Source organism: Thermobia domestica, chromosome 3, assembly GCF_964235325.1.
Source record: "Thermobia domestica chromosome 3, izTheDome1.hap1.1, whole genome shotgun sequence".
NCBI lineage: Eukaryota > Metazoa > Arthropoda > Insecta > Zygentoma > Lepismatidae > Thermobia > Thermobia domestica.
In genome coordinates, this window is record NC_137456.1 from 281,478,166 (window position 1) to 281,493,259 (window position 15,094).

At 37.4% G+C, this 15,094-nt stretch overlaps 1 protein-coding gene across 11 annotated transcripts in view; it reads left to right on the top strand.

Annotated features, from left to right (window-relative positions):
* Positions 1 to 15,094, top strand: part of ATP8A (ATPase phospholipid transporting 8A1) — a 777,495-nt gene that overhangs the window by 672,476 nt on the left and 89,925 nt on the right. For all 11 annotated transcript variants that reach the window (XM_081752482.1, XM_081752481.1, XM_081752477.1 and 8 more), the window contains 3 exons: positions 2,026 to 2,223; positions 7,815 to 7,973; positions 11,587 to 11,772. In XM_081752482.1, the coding sequence (XP_081608608.1) occupies positions 2,026 to 2,223; positions 7,815 to 7,973; positions 11,587 to 11,772 (543 nt within the window). The remainder of the gene's footprint in view (positions 1 to 2,025; positions 2,224 to 7,814; positions 7,974 to 11,586; positions 11,773 to 15,094) is intronic.

The window sequence follows — 15,094 nt, forward strand, 5'->3', positions numbered from 1 at the left end:
GGAGGAAAGATGGAAGGAAAGCGAGGAATAGGAAGAAGAAGAATACAAGTGATCGATGATTTGAAAAATAGAAGAAAATAGTGGGAGCTAAAAGGGGAAGCTGAAAATCGAGAAACATGGAAGAAACATTTCCAGGCCCAAAATGAAAATTAAGAAGAAGAAAGAAATAAAAACCTTAGTCCCAGCACCTGCCAAAAGGCAGAATACTTAATAATAGTAATACTAATTCAATCAAATTAGGATTGTGACACCCACTTCGAAAAATCTATATTTTATGTTATCCTCCCATCTTTCTGTCGATCTATTCAAAATTCTCTTTCTCAAAGGTTTGTCAACAAAAGTTTGTTTCTCATTCAGCGGCGTGTTGCTCACATTTTAGGTATCTCGATGTTACCTTCCGGATGATATTCAATTAACATACAAGATCAAAATACACAAATATGCCTGAGACTACCTTGAGGGAATGAAACGGTTTATGTACCTGTAAATAAATTGATTATTCCATGACAGAGTGGCAGAGTTGTTACCATACTTTAAATCAAACCCACACATCCAGTCTCGGTTTAGAATATTTTCATCATATCTGTACTAAATATGTACTTAGATGTTTATTCATATTGTCAATTTTTCTCAAGTCTTATCAGAAATCCGCACGACATACCAAAGTACCAAAGTATTATATATATTATATCAGAGATAAGAGAGAAAGACCAGAACTAAAAACGAAAATATTATCATTATCCCTTACTGTTCTTCTTCAATATTCATTTGTTCTTCCTTATTAAAAAAATGTACATGCAGTCTTTATTGGATCAGAAAGATCCAATATATTTCAATTAAAAATGTTCTTGTACGCCTTATATCTGGAGAACTACATACAGTGTAGCCAAACCCAAGTGCTTATTCCGTAGAAAATACGAAAACTCGATTTAGGGGCCCGTTGAAAACGTTTGTGGTCCCTGATCCAAAACTTATTTTTGGCCAAGGTCGCAATCTTTTGATGCATTTGTTTGGGATCATTCTTTAAATTCTTGGTTAAGATCGCAATCTTTTGATTTTTTTTTTTTTTTTTTTTTTATCTTTCCTAAAATTCTTGTTCTAAAATGAAACCATTAACAATTTGTATGTTAATTACATCGTTCGCGTAACTTTTTAACAATAGCAATACTAATACATTTTTAATAGATTAAATATACCTTTCTCTACGATATATCACATAGCACTATCTCTCAACTTCCATTATTCGAATTATTATCCTAGATTTTCTCTCATGATTTGAAATGGGAGTAAGTCTCAAACGAGACAATTTCAAACTTCTTTTCTTTTCTTTCTTTTTGAAACGTAGACAGTTCTTTCGGCGGTGAAACTCTATTGTTTTTATTCAATACTGCTTGTGTGTTGTGCAGAATTAGTGGCCCCGCGTAGCGTAATCGCTAACGCTCTCGCCTTCGGTGCGAGCGGTCCCGGAACGCTTTTTCAAGCCAGCCACCCTGAATGAGATTTTTCTGGGTTTTCCTCATTCACACCAGGCAAATGCCGGGGTGGTACCTAACTTATAGGCCCTAGGCCGCTTCCTTCCTTCCCTTTCCCCGGATTGTGTGCTCGCCGAGGGACGTCATCCCTCAAAAACGTGAAGGGCTAAATGGCCTTAGATGCCGAAAGCCCAGAAATCTAAAATCCTATCCTATCCTTGTGCAAATTACAAAATTTAAGTATATTTTGTTTCTCTTTCTCAAATATATGTAACATTTCTTAGATAGCATACTTTTATTTTCCTTACAATGCAAAGTCGCAAAAGATAGACGTTTTCATTATACAATGACTAACTCAATTTTATAATATACATTTATCTAATTTTATTATTTTCTAAAATTTTTTTTGACCTATCCGCTGCATCATCGAATATATTAGGTGATTGAATGTAAAATAAATAACTAGTAAAGGGTAAAATACTTTGTTGTGTTAATCAAGGATATAATAAATCTTATTTGTTTTGTTTTCTCTCTTTTGGTCCTTCCCGCTCAGAATACGAGAGAAACAATTGCCAAACACATTCACGATTTCGGGGAATCGCTGAAGAAGGAGAATGATGTGGCATTGATTATTGATGGGAAGACGTTGACGTATGCCCTTAGTTGCGACGTACGGAGAGATTTTCTCGATGTGTGTATGAGCTGTAAAGCAGTCATATGCTGCCGAGTTTCTCCTATCCAGAAGGCTGAGGTAAGTGCTTTACTAGTAAATACAAATTTTAGTAACAAAAAATCATATTAAAGATTTTTATCAATAATGAAATGAAATTAAATTAAGTAAATAAATGTAGATTTGGCTAACACTCAATAACAAACAGAAACACGAATTGGAAAATACAAATAAAAACATCGTAATACATCTATAGTATATATATATATATATATATATATATATATATATATATATATAAGCAACAAATTGATACTCAGATGTATAAGGAAAGTAAACTTATGCTGCTGAACAAACTGTTATTGAAATTAAAGAAGCAGCTATTATACGGCATATAGCAAGGAAAACTACCAAATGAAAGTACACTCGTGAGAAAAAAATATGCTGGACGTAGGTGGCACTGAAATTGGAAACACTGAAGCCGCAAAAGGAAGGTTTGCTGACACTATAAGGGATATGATCACCGCGCATAGCAATACAGGATTCACAATGTTGTCCCATGCTAGTAATCAGTGTTTGTACCAGCTCATTTGGTATCTGGGTCCATTGCTGGCGAAGAGCCCGTTGAACATCTTGGAGAGTTCGTGAAGGGGGTACAAGGCTTGCAATGCGTAGTCCTAGAGCATCCCACATGTGTTGGATCGGGTTAAGTCCGGGAACCTCGATGCCTACTCCATTTGGTGTTGCTCCAAGTACTGATCTACCAGATGTGCTCTATGGGGACGAGTATTATCGTCCTGTAGAGTGAATCCCTTACCTCTAGTACGTGCGAAGGATACAACATAACGATGCAGAACATCATCCCTATAGTACTGAGCTGTCATTGTGCCACGCGAGAGAACATACAGATCAGTACGTCCTCCAAGCAAGATGCCACCCACACAAGCACACCTGCACCACCATATCTATCCCTTTCAAGAATATTGGATGGATGGTAACGAGTGCCTATTTTTCGCCAAACCAATCTACGTCGAGAATCAGTGCCCAGAGAAAATCTAGACTCATCAATAAAGAAAACTGACTGCCATTGCTCCTGGGTCCAATTCAATCGCTGCCTCTTATGACACCGGGTAAGAGGTACACGCACCACTGGTCTTCTGGCATAAACCATCTTCGTAAAGTCGTCTGCGTACTGCACTCGTTGATAGAAGACGTCCAGTGGCAGCAACGACCTCCACACGCATTTGAGTTACTGTTGCAAATGTGTTTCTTTGTTTTGTCAAACAGATATATCAATCATTCCTGGCCGATGTCACACGCGGTCGACCGCCACTGTAATTGCTTGAAGCATTTTGCATTCTCTGGAACTTGTTCATAACCTGCTGACCACTGCTCGATTGATATTGAGCCACCGGGCTACGTCAGCCTGACGCTGCCCTGCTTCCAATCTACTGATGATGGCACGCCAGCGTAATTCATCCGGCAAATGGTTACCATATTCGCCTGTTTCGCTCCACTAGACTTGCCTCTTCACTCTACACACACTGTCAGCCAACAATTCTGTAAGCTCATGTCCTCGCCCGTACTTAGTACTTTACGAAGTCGTGTGAGGGCAGCATAATCGCGAGTTCTTCCGCACAATCTTTCCCCGATCATTCGTCAATGCTTGTTGTATTATGACATCCATTTTCTCTGTATTTTACCCCCCCCCCCTTCTCGTCATTTCTTTTTTATTGCACATTTTGTCTTTATTGCTTAATTTATGACGGGACGACACTGTAATGTACACAATATTGTAATACAGTAGGACCCCGCAAACTCAACATTCAGCATAACTTACTGTCACTTGTATATGCATAGGGGGGCGCGGTGGCTGTGGTAGAGCGTTCACCTCCGGTGCTTAGGGTCTCTGGTTCGATCCCAGCTCGCGCCGTGTGGATTTTGTGGTGGACAAACACCGTGCTCGTGGGTTTTCTTGGGGCTCTTCCGTTTCTTCCCACTTTCTTCCACCATTTCATTCATTTCTCATCATCGCCGTCTCCTTTAGCCTAACCGGCATAAACGTAGGACGTAAAACTTAAAGATTTCATTTCATTTAATTTTTGTATATGCATATATATAATCGCTAAAGGATGTCTGCTGGTCAAATAGAACTTTATATTTGAAATAATGTGGTCGACTATTACTGCCCAGACAGTAATAATTTCTAACATCATTATATGGCTCAAACAGTATATGTACATTTTAATTACCAGGCCTCGGATCTTGTTGACCTGAAATTTTCTAAAAAGTGACCTATAAAATGACACTAAAATTTCTGTAAAATGACACTAAAATTCACAAAAATTAATCTGAAAACTTGCGTTTTTTAAAACGTTTATTTCGTTAAATATTGACATTAAAGATCTATTGGATTTTAATTACTATTTCTCACTCATTTTCAAAAATTTTGTTTCAGTTGCAGTCCATTGATCATTTGTGTCTTTGGAGAGAGAGAGAAAGCAATAATATTAAAACTAAACTTTGCACAATTTAGTAAATACTTAAGCATTTCTTTGCATTACAGATATATAGGAGTGTATCCAGTTAAGCAACATATAAACATTTTGCAAGCTGTGACACAACAAAATAATTCAGGAACTTACTTTGCAATCGTTACAAAATTTAGCTCATACCTTATTCAGCAGTACAGTAGATAACTGTAAACATGCTCAAGTTCTCTTGAGTGAATGAGCGCCTGTTTTCTGCTAGCACACTCTCATATTTGGAAAAACTCCTTTCAACGTCAAAAGAAGCTATGGGAGCATATTTGAAATGAACTATGTCATTGGGGCTTAAATCTTCAACTTTGGAGGATAACACTTCACATTGCAAGTACACTTGAAATTACACACAAAGTATTGTATCCATTGTTTCTTTCCAGCACACGTTTCAAAAAACACAGAACACTGTTGCCAATATCACCTGACACTTGTTTCAACGCCGCTCTTGTTTCTTGAAGTACAAGTAAGGATTCTGCAAGAAAAGCCCCTTTTTCCTGAAGACACATGATGGGTGTAGGCAGGAAACCGAATTTCGATTTTATATATGCCAATTGACACTACTTCACTGTCGGAAAACAGATCCTGGGCATACTGGATTGCCTTTGCATCTTGTAATTCAAATGAGTTAACAACACGTTTTACTACGTCAAAATTATCGCAGTAATAAACACAAGCGTTGAAAGTTGAAAAAAGTTGACTTGTCAACAAGATCAGGGCCCTGTTAATTACTGTTTTATCGTAATTACAGTACATGTTTCTGTGTATGAATGTTCCACACGTTTATTAAAATAAAGATAATTATTCTGCAGTAAATCACATATAACATACTTAGCGATGTGTGTAAGTTCTGACGTTTTAAGATAGAACCTGTGAAAACTTGGATTAATGTATCGTTCATAGTTCGTGTTCTACGCAGAACAGCATGGAAGGGAAATTGTTACTGCTGTGGATGTTACTGGGGTAGTCTATTGTGTAAGGATTGTATTTACTAAATAAAGAAAAAATATGGAATAATATTTCTGTATATTTATTGCATGTTGGTTATGTTGTTATCGTCGGCCACCTTTGTTCCACATAGTAATGTATGTAGTTACCGGTTCATAGTAATTGATAATACTTTAGTTAACCAAATATTTGTAGATAACAGTAACCAGATAAATTCTGTTAAATTTGCTGCGTAGCTCTAAACGTTCTTCAAGCAGTTAGATAAACAACGAACACAGATAGAATGAAAAGCAATTTCCACCGGAAGTCGACTTATTCAGCTGATACGGTTTCGTTTCTTACAGTGCAAATGATTAGGTGTACGTATGATTGGTCTCGGTTTAGATCTCCAATGGGGATGATTGCCTTGAACAGCAGCCTGAATAATGGTTGGTGTCGTATTATAGTCAGTAGATACTGTCTCATAGAAACTAAATGTTGAAAAGGAACGTTAAACTTCAGTCAGTGAAATCCGAGATTGTGAAACATAAATGTTCGTAGAAATGCGGGTCCTATGAAGTTCAAAATTGGAATAACGCCAGTACAACGACACAGATTATATACCAGCTTTTAAATAATGATTTTGTGAATGAACGAAAGATGTTATAGCATGGCAATACGTGAGATGGAAAGATGGTAAATTGTTAGGAATCTCTACTTGTGAATTGGAAGTGTATTGTGTTTTTGCATGATAAAGCAAAGCCATGTGTGTGTTTGTATGTGTGGCTAAAGTTAGTAAGAATAGTACCTACTTGGTTCGATCTCAAGCCACGTAACTTTATAGAAGATAACAAAATCGTGGGTTTTCTCGAGGTTCTTTCTTTTCTTCTCATGTACTCATTCCATTGATTCCTTCAAGAGTCATTCACTTATGTTAATCATACGCCTTTAGCCTGAAGTGCTTAACCATAGGAAGATAAATTAAACATTTCATTTTTCATTTTGTGGTAGGCGCTAACCTGCTCCTGACTATATGAAATCATTATGGAAATCATAATTTCCCATTGTATTGTCAGAATATCCGTGATATCAACTGATGACTATTTTTGGTGCTGCGGTTATCATTTTCATTATTAAGAGGTCACGGTAATTCAGTGATAGAGCGCTTACCTCTGGTGCGTGGGGTCCCTGGTTCAATCCACGTCAAGTAAGTTTGTGGTGGACAACATTGAGTCTACGGGTTTTCTCGAGGTACTCCCGTGTCCTTCCACATTCTCATTCCACCTTTTTTCGACATCATTCACTTACTTTAATCATCGTCTCCCTTAGCCTTAAGGGCATAAGCGTAGGACGTTAAACTGAAAAAAAATCGTTTCATTTCATTTTCATCATTGTACGACGCTTGAAGAGTGATATGTAATCCGACATAACATTTTTTATTTACATTTATAAGGAGGCAATTAAAGTTACATTTGTGCTTAGAAGAAACTGCTGTCGTATAGTTCCTAGAATTAGTGACACAAAGAGAAAGGAATAGAAATTGTAAAATTAAATACTGTATCAAATCTTTAAACAAAACATGAAAACATACGGACATTCATACACATAATCATGTACTGTAATTACCATAATACAATAATTAAAATGTACATATACTGTTTGTGCCGCATAAGCAGTGTTAGAAATTAATACTGTCTAGATATGAATAATCCAGCACATTCTTTCAAAGAGAAAGTTCTGCTTGACCAGCAGACATCCTTTAGCAATTACATGCATATATGCACATAAAAGTGACCGCAAATTATGCGGAATGTCGACTTTGCGGGACCCTACTGTATTACAGTGTTGTACATTACAATGTTGTTTACATATATATTACGGTGTTTTTATTTGTATTTTCCAATTCGTGTTCTGTTTGGTATGCAGTGTTGGCCAAATTTACATTTATTTTATTTATCTATTTTTTTTATTTAATAATTTAGAAAAGTCTCATTTACAGTGGATTGCGCCTAGAGGTATTTCCATGTTTTCTTTGTAATCTACACTTAACATAAATTAATTACTAATGCGATTGACTTCTTGATACAAACTTGTCCCATGATACTCAAATGTTTGTACTCTAAAGGTGATTACGTTATAGTGTAAGCAAGGAAATTCTATTCCATTATACTTTTTACTTTTTACACATATGCATTTATGTTTTAGGTTGTAGAGCTTGTGACTTCGGAAACGAAGAATGTAACACTTGCTATCGGAGATGGTGCCAATGATGTAGCTATGATACAAAAAGCATGTGTAGGAATTGGGATTTCTGGAGTTGAAGGATTACAAGCAGCTTGTGCATCTGACTACTCTATAGCACAGGTACGTAGTGATTATACTGAGATGTACAGAAATTCATATACCCTGTAGCACATTATAACGAATCTATGTAATGTAACTAAATATACTGGAAAACTTGAGATGTTTTCTGTATATTTACAACCATTAAACTACCTGATTTTTTTCTGTGCAAAGATAAAAAAGGAGTCATCTGTGAAGTAAATATCTACGTATGAATAATATTATATGTCAGTGATGTAGCAAGAACTACTTCGTCGGGACGTTCGACCTTTTATATAAAGATACGGAAAGTTGCTCGGTAGCTTGCATTTAGTGTTATGTTCTTAACTTTTGGTAAAGTATTATTGTTACGTTTCGTTCCATTGTTCAGAGAACTTGAAACTTGCGTTTTACCCCGTCTATGTTGACATTTCCACGTAAATTTAAACTACGAAATTTCTAACTGACATACAGCTTAACATGCCATTTATTGACGTTACTTTTAACTAGTGAATTTCGCATAAAGTTGATATATTTTTTAGTAATACGTATAAGTCCTAAACGTTTTATAAAATATCGTATATTCGAAGTCTCAAGGAATTATAGAAATAAACATGTGACCAATTTCTTATATAACACAGACCGTTAGTCAGAGGATATTGGAATGCTCATGGGAGTCCAATTTTTACCAAAAGCTCCCCCATGGCTAAGCGGTTAATATACGTGTCTCTAGCGTGGAAGACCAGGTTCAATTTCCGGTGGGAACTCATGTGATTCGTATCCCACATTTAGCTGTAGGTCTACGTCTTATATGGCCTCACTGCTGAAAGGGACACTAAACTCAAAATCAATCAATCAACCAATTTTACCAGTAGACGTCCCATGGGCATCTTGTGGAAATCATGTCCGCCCATGTCTCGGAAATGGGACTTCCTGTGGTATTTCTGTAAGACATTGGTTATATAAGACATATATATAGGGGTGGACAAAAAAATCTAAAACGTTTGCAAAAGTGTGAAAATCATACTTAGTATGGTGTGGGGCCTCCTTTTGCGTCCAAAACAGCTTGGATCCGACGTGGAATGAACGTATACAGCTCATGAATCGTTGTGTGTGGAATTTTGTACCATTGTTCCTCCAAAACATGCTCCAGTTCCTTAAGCGATACTGGTGGAGGGTAATGAGACCGAACACGCCTTTCTAACTCAGACCACAATGGCTCAATGATGTTCAGATTTGGTGATTGTGGGACTCAGGGGAGGTGTGATAGCTCCTGGTTATGCTCCTCAAATCATGATTTCACCGATTTTGCAGCTTAACAGAGTGCCAAATCATCTTGGTAGATGCCATCACCATCAGGGAACAATAATTGGGCCATGGGTGGAACCTGGTCCCCCAAAATGGCCTCATACGCCTTAGCATTCATCATTCCATGCAGGGTTATGATGGGACCTGCAGAAAACCACGATATCACTGCCCATATTGTAACAGAACCACCCCCATGCTTTACAGTTGGGAGCAGACAGTCTGTATCATAGGCCTGCTACGGTGTTTTCCATTCGTAAACACGACCGGTTGTTGGAAACAAGGTGAAGGTTGATTCATCGGACCACATTACGTGTTTCCACTGCTCATGAGTCCACGTCTTGTGGTCCTTGCACCACTGGATACGCCTCTTCGCATGTACTGCTGTGACCAGGGGTTTGGCGATAGCGGCCCTGCCATGAATTTTTATTTTATTAAGTTCCCGTCGCACTGTTTTCGATGAAACCGGGTACTATAGGCCGGAATTGAGTTCAGACGTAATTTTCATTGCAGTGGTCTTCTTTTTAGCTGCTACAATCCGTTTTAATGCCCTCCGGTCCCTATCTGACAGGATTGTCTTTCGACCACTGTTGTGCTTTGCAGACATCGTTTGCCCATGAATTGTGTATGCCCTCGTGACATTGGATACAGTGCCTTTCGATACCCCCACAATATTCGCCACTGTTGCCATTGAAGCTCCAACCAGACGGGCACCAACGATCATGCCTCTTTGGAAGTCTGTCAGGTCGCCTGTTTTACGCACCACTTTCACACTACGACACTCACAGGTGAACGGGTTACAGCTGACGGAACAGGAAGGTCCACATGACACATTGAAAACAAAAAACGATCGGCAACCGCAACACACGTTGTACAGTGAAGGGTCAAATTTACATGTCCTGTATGAAGTGTTTTTAAATTTTTATGTCTACTCCTGTGTATATATATATATATATAGATATAGATATAGGTAGATAGATAGATAGGTATAGATATAGATATATATACACCATACATGTGTGTTGTTTTAAAACGCTCATTTAACACTTATTACTGCTAGATTTTTTTCTTATTGTTCAGTCTGATATGCATTGCGAAACAGGCCTCATGTGTTTTGAGAAGGAGCTCGTCAAGTTGGTGCAGGTCATAACGTCATCTGTTTGGCCTTCAAGAGTAGAACGCAAAAGACTTATTTTATTCTCTCGCAAAGTTTTATGGGATCCAAGGAAGAATATATCTATCTATCTATCTATCTATCTATCTATCTATCTATCTCTATATATATATATATATATATATATATATATAATATGTGTGTGTGTGTGTGTGTGTCGTCGACATGACCATCAGACAGAGTACACGTGTTATGGCTTCTTTCCTCCTCCTTCTCTCCTCTTCAGTCTGTGATTTTGAGATCTATACGTTAATACAGGGTCGGTCCAAAGGAGCCTAGAATTGAGAAAAAATCCCCATTTTCCTCTAATTCCCCTTTTCAGGTATATGATACGGACATGCGAATTGTACCGTTTGAAAGTTGCTGTATTCTGAAGAGATTGAGGTAAGAATCAAAATCCTGGGATAAATAGTTATGATGCAATATCTGCTTGACTGAAAATCTAAAATTTACCTTAAAATTTCCAAAAGCCCAAAAGAGTTAAAGGATAAATTTTGGATGACCAAATATTATTTTGCGACAAGCACATCTTATTGATATATCGGTAATCCTGCGAATATTTCCACTAACCGTAAAGTTTGTACTGCGAGCGTGAGTGTTCCGGGACACATTGGACTTATGGACGTCTCATGGACATGTGCTATGTAAGTTCTTACGTACACGTATATTCAAAATTTAAATAGTTGCAGTAAAAGTGGTAACAACTACACAATTTCTTTCCTGAACAGCTGGTGGAATGGAGGTAACAATATTAATACACATTTCATAAAGTTAAACAAGACAGACATGGTATTGTCCAAGTTAACCAAACTGAACTCATATAAACCTACTTTTTTTTTTTTTTTTTCAAAATTGTTGAGAAAAGAAGTCGTATAGATAATTACCAATTTCTACTGGTGCTTGTAAAGGGCTGGACCCTAAAATTATCCTTCAGTATAACTCCAATTTTAAAGAAGCTTTGAAAGAGATATTTCGAAGAACACAGATACGAACACTATTTAAAGTATGATATTCTTGTAAGTTGTATTTCGATTTTCAATAACATTAGTTACAATGCTAAAAATGCGACCACGTTATACCAGTGTTAAGCATAATCCTTAACTTAAGTATTTCTTAAACGTAACTGCAATATATGCTTAGGTAGACCGTTTCTAATATATTTTTTTTTCTTTTCAGTTTCGGTTCCTAACAAAACTTCTGTTTGTCCATGGAGCGTGGAATTATAGCCGTTTATGCAAAGTTATTTTGTACAGTTTCTACAAAAATATATGTTTATATGTAATGGAGCTTTGGTTTGCCATCTACTCTGGTTGGTCGGGACAAGTTTTATTCGAAAACTGGACAATTGCTGCGTACAATGTGGTAAGATAGCATAGTTTACTTGTATATTATAGTGTTGGTGTACATAGATTGATTTTTGTAGTAATTTTAATAAATTTATCAATTTATGTTACGATAAATAGTTTCAAAAATATATTACAATTACAATGCGAGGTTTCTCTCAACAACTCCGTGACATATTTTAATCTCTGAGACAACTAAAAAAACTTTTGGTGTAATTGTAAGATATTTACACCAAAAGTTTTTTAGTTGTCTTAGAGATTAAAATATGTTACGGACTTGTTGAGAGAAACCTCGCATATATAGTACAATTCGATCGAAATACACACAAAAATGTGTCTGTAGAGGGAGTGCTACTGATAATTTGAAGGACAACAAATATAGTTGCATACAAGTATTACACAATTAAGGGACCACGTATGGCCGTACAGAGTGGTTGCCAGAGGTCGGATGGTCGTTCTGGAAAATGCCACTTGCATAAGTCGTGATGTGTCAAAAGGTTCATCGGTGATGCACACGTTCCCCGCGATCCATCTTGGAGCACCTAAACAGAAGGATCGTTCGAGCCATCATAGCCCTCAGCGAACTTAGACTTCGTTGTTGGCTGCAGGTCTTCATTCCTAAGTTCTTCTCACGATTACCCTTGACACTTGCTTGTCCTCGATGATGTCGGAAGAGACTGCAGAGGCCAGACGGTTGTGTTCATCAATGGAAGTTCTGTCTTGGTTCAGGGTATGTTGGCGCTCACAAAATAGGGCCAGTACCTAACGCTGTGGTATGGAGGCAATAGACTACATATTCTGCTCGTCTCTGGTATTTATTTAGAGTAGTCTGATTAGTGTACAATACAATCGTGACGTCAGTCCACTCCCCTTCTTTATCTGGACACTTTGGGAGTTCTGATCATCGTGCAGGATAATGCACTTTCCCTTACCATCAGATAACCCAGTCAACTCTGCTGGGTATGCGCCTTGAATCCTGGCTTACTTGTTCTCAGAATAAAACCTAGTGGGAAGGTACCTGACTGTTAGTTGGGCCCCAGCAACTGCCATCGCCTAATGGTACAGCGAGTGTAGGATACCATACCTCAGTTAGACTTTCAGCATCTGTTTGACCGCTATCTGTCCGAACAGCTGTTGATGCTGCCGTTTGGTGTGGTTGCAGATGCTATTAAAGGTGCATAGTATACGTTTTCTGAACACCCTGTATAACATGTTTGGAATTTCCCACATATGCCATATGGAATCACCGGCAGCTATTCATTACCTTCTTGTGTACTAATACGGGCAAAATCCGTGAATTCGCACTAAGTATTCTTAAATGCGTTTTCACCGATAAATGTAACTTGAAACTTGACAGTGAATTGGGTGCATGAGAGGAGTAAGGACGAACAATAAGCAATTTTACGAACATTTTGATGTTGAGTGGTAATTACGTTATGATTTGGTTTGCCTTTCTGTATGTATAAAGACATAGAGAGAGAGAGAATTGATAAGGGTAAAGGAATCTCAGGGTGAATAAAAGGGAAGTATAGCGCAAGATATTTGCCGGGGATAGCTACGGAAATCAAAAAGAGGTGTTATCCTTCTGGCACTACGCAATAGTGCATAGATTATTTCTCGCACGGACAGTCTAAAAATTACATTAATAACATAGTGTTTAATAGCAGCTGTATTTCTACACTCCTAATTCGTTGGTATTCTAGTAATGGTACAAGAAGAAGAAATATTAGGAAATACGCAGATTTTAAAGTATCTTTGGGGATACATAATTGAAAGATCTGTGAAGGATAAAAATAATACTATTGTCCTAAAACATAATTGATGATCAGAATAAGAGGAGGTTGTCCCCAGTACAAGAATGCATAAATGGCCTGTTAACACTTAATCATACAATTAAGAAGAAACATTATCATTTTACCTTACTTTGTGTCTTGTATATTTTATACTTGTAAACTCTCTTGAGCCTCGAATTTCGAGGCCATTTTCCTTTACCGTGTACTAGCTGAAATGTCTGTTCTTCGCACGAGAAGAATATAGTTTATAGAAGATATTTCAGTATATATTCGAACATCTTTCCTTCCCTTAGTAGATACATTTCTATCAAAGTGAAATGATAACACTACAGCGCTACGAAAGTACTAAGTTAAAAAGTTTATTTCAAACTATTCAGTCATCTCACTTTGGGCAGTTTATGGATACAAAATCGAAAATTGAAATGTTAAACAAGTTTCCCTCATTTAGGAGTGGAATTTGTAAAAACGCTAGAATATGTGCCCACATATTTTTAACAAGGAGTTTATATGCCGAATTTTATTTCCTAACTTTGAGGGATCGTGATATGCTCTACTTTTGGCATAAAACTTCATCTCTCTTCCCACCTCTTCCCTTCCCCTGGGATAGCATTTTCATCAAAATGTCAGAATAAAAACTGACCGGAGCCAAATGCTATGTTTAAAAATTTTATTCAAATGGTTAGCCGTTTTCTAATACCGTAGTGGATATTTTATGTATACAAAACTGGAAATTAAGATATTGTATAAGTTGTCCCCTTTCCCCTATAGACGCGGAAATGCTGGGACACGTGTTTGCTTGTTTTAATGAGGATTCGATATACAGTTTCATCTCTCTAACGTGAGGGTTTCTTGAGATACTCTATTTTTGATACGAGGGGAAGTCAAAAAGTAAAGAACTCGAGAAAAGTAAATTTATTCTAATGATAGAAAATTGAAACATACATTATTTATCTACATAATCTTCGTGCACTTCAACGCACTTTTTCCAGCGTTTCACAATTTTTTGATTCCGTCGGAAAAAAGTTTTTCGGTTGCACTTGTAACCAATTTTGCACCGCATCAATGACTAGCTGATAGTTGACGTTTAAATTTCTTAACTTCTGGTGGTGATGGGTGTTTCCAAACCATGCTCGCAGCCTTACTTTTCGGTTCGTGATGATGTACTCAAATTTCATCTACTATTACGCTTTGCTGTAAAAATCCATCTCCCTCGCGACGATAACGGGCCAAGTGTTTATAAGAGATGTCCAACCTTTGTGCCTTACGTTTCGCGATAAACAGCTGTCACCATACAGCGCTTGCATTCGACGAATAATTTCCGTAGGTTTAACACCTTCCGCAAGCAATTTCTTCATTTCCTCCTTGGTGCAGATCGCCAATGGAGCGGTCTTGTTTAACGGTCTGCTGCATTCCAACGACTAACGTGGAAATAAGACTGACACGTTGCGTAGAAGTGTTGCAAACGACACTAATTCAGCGCTGGATACTAGCAATGTTACCAAACCCTAGTGCGAGAAATTTCAAAAGTCTCTTTACTTTTTGACTTCT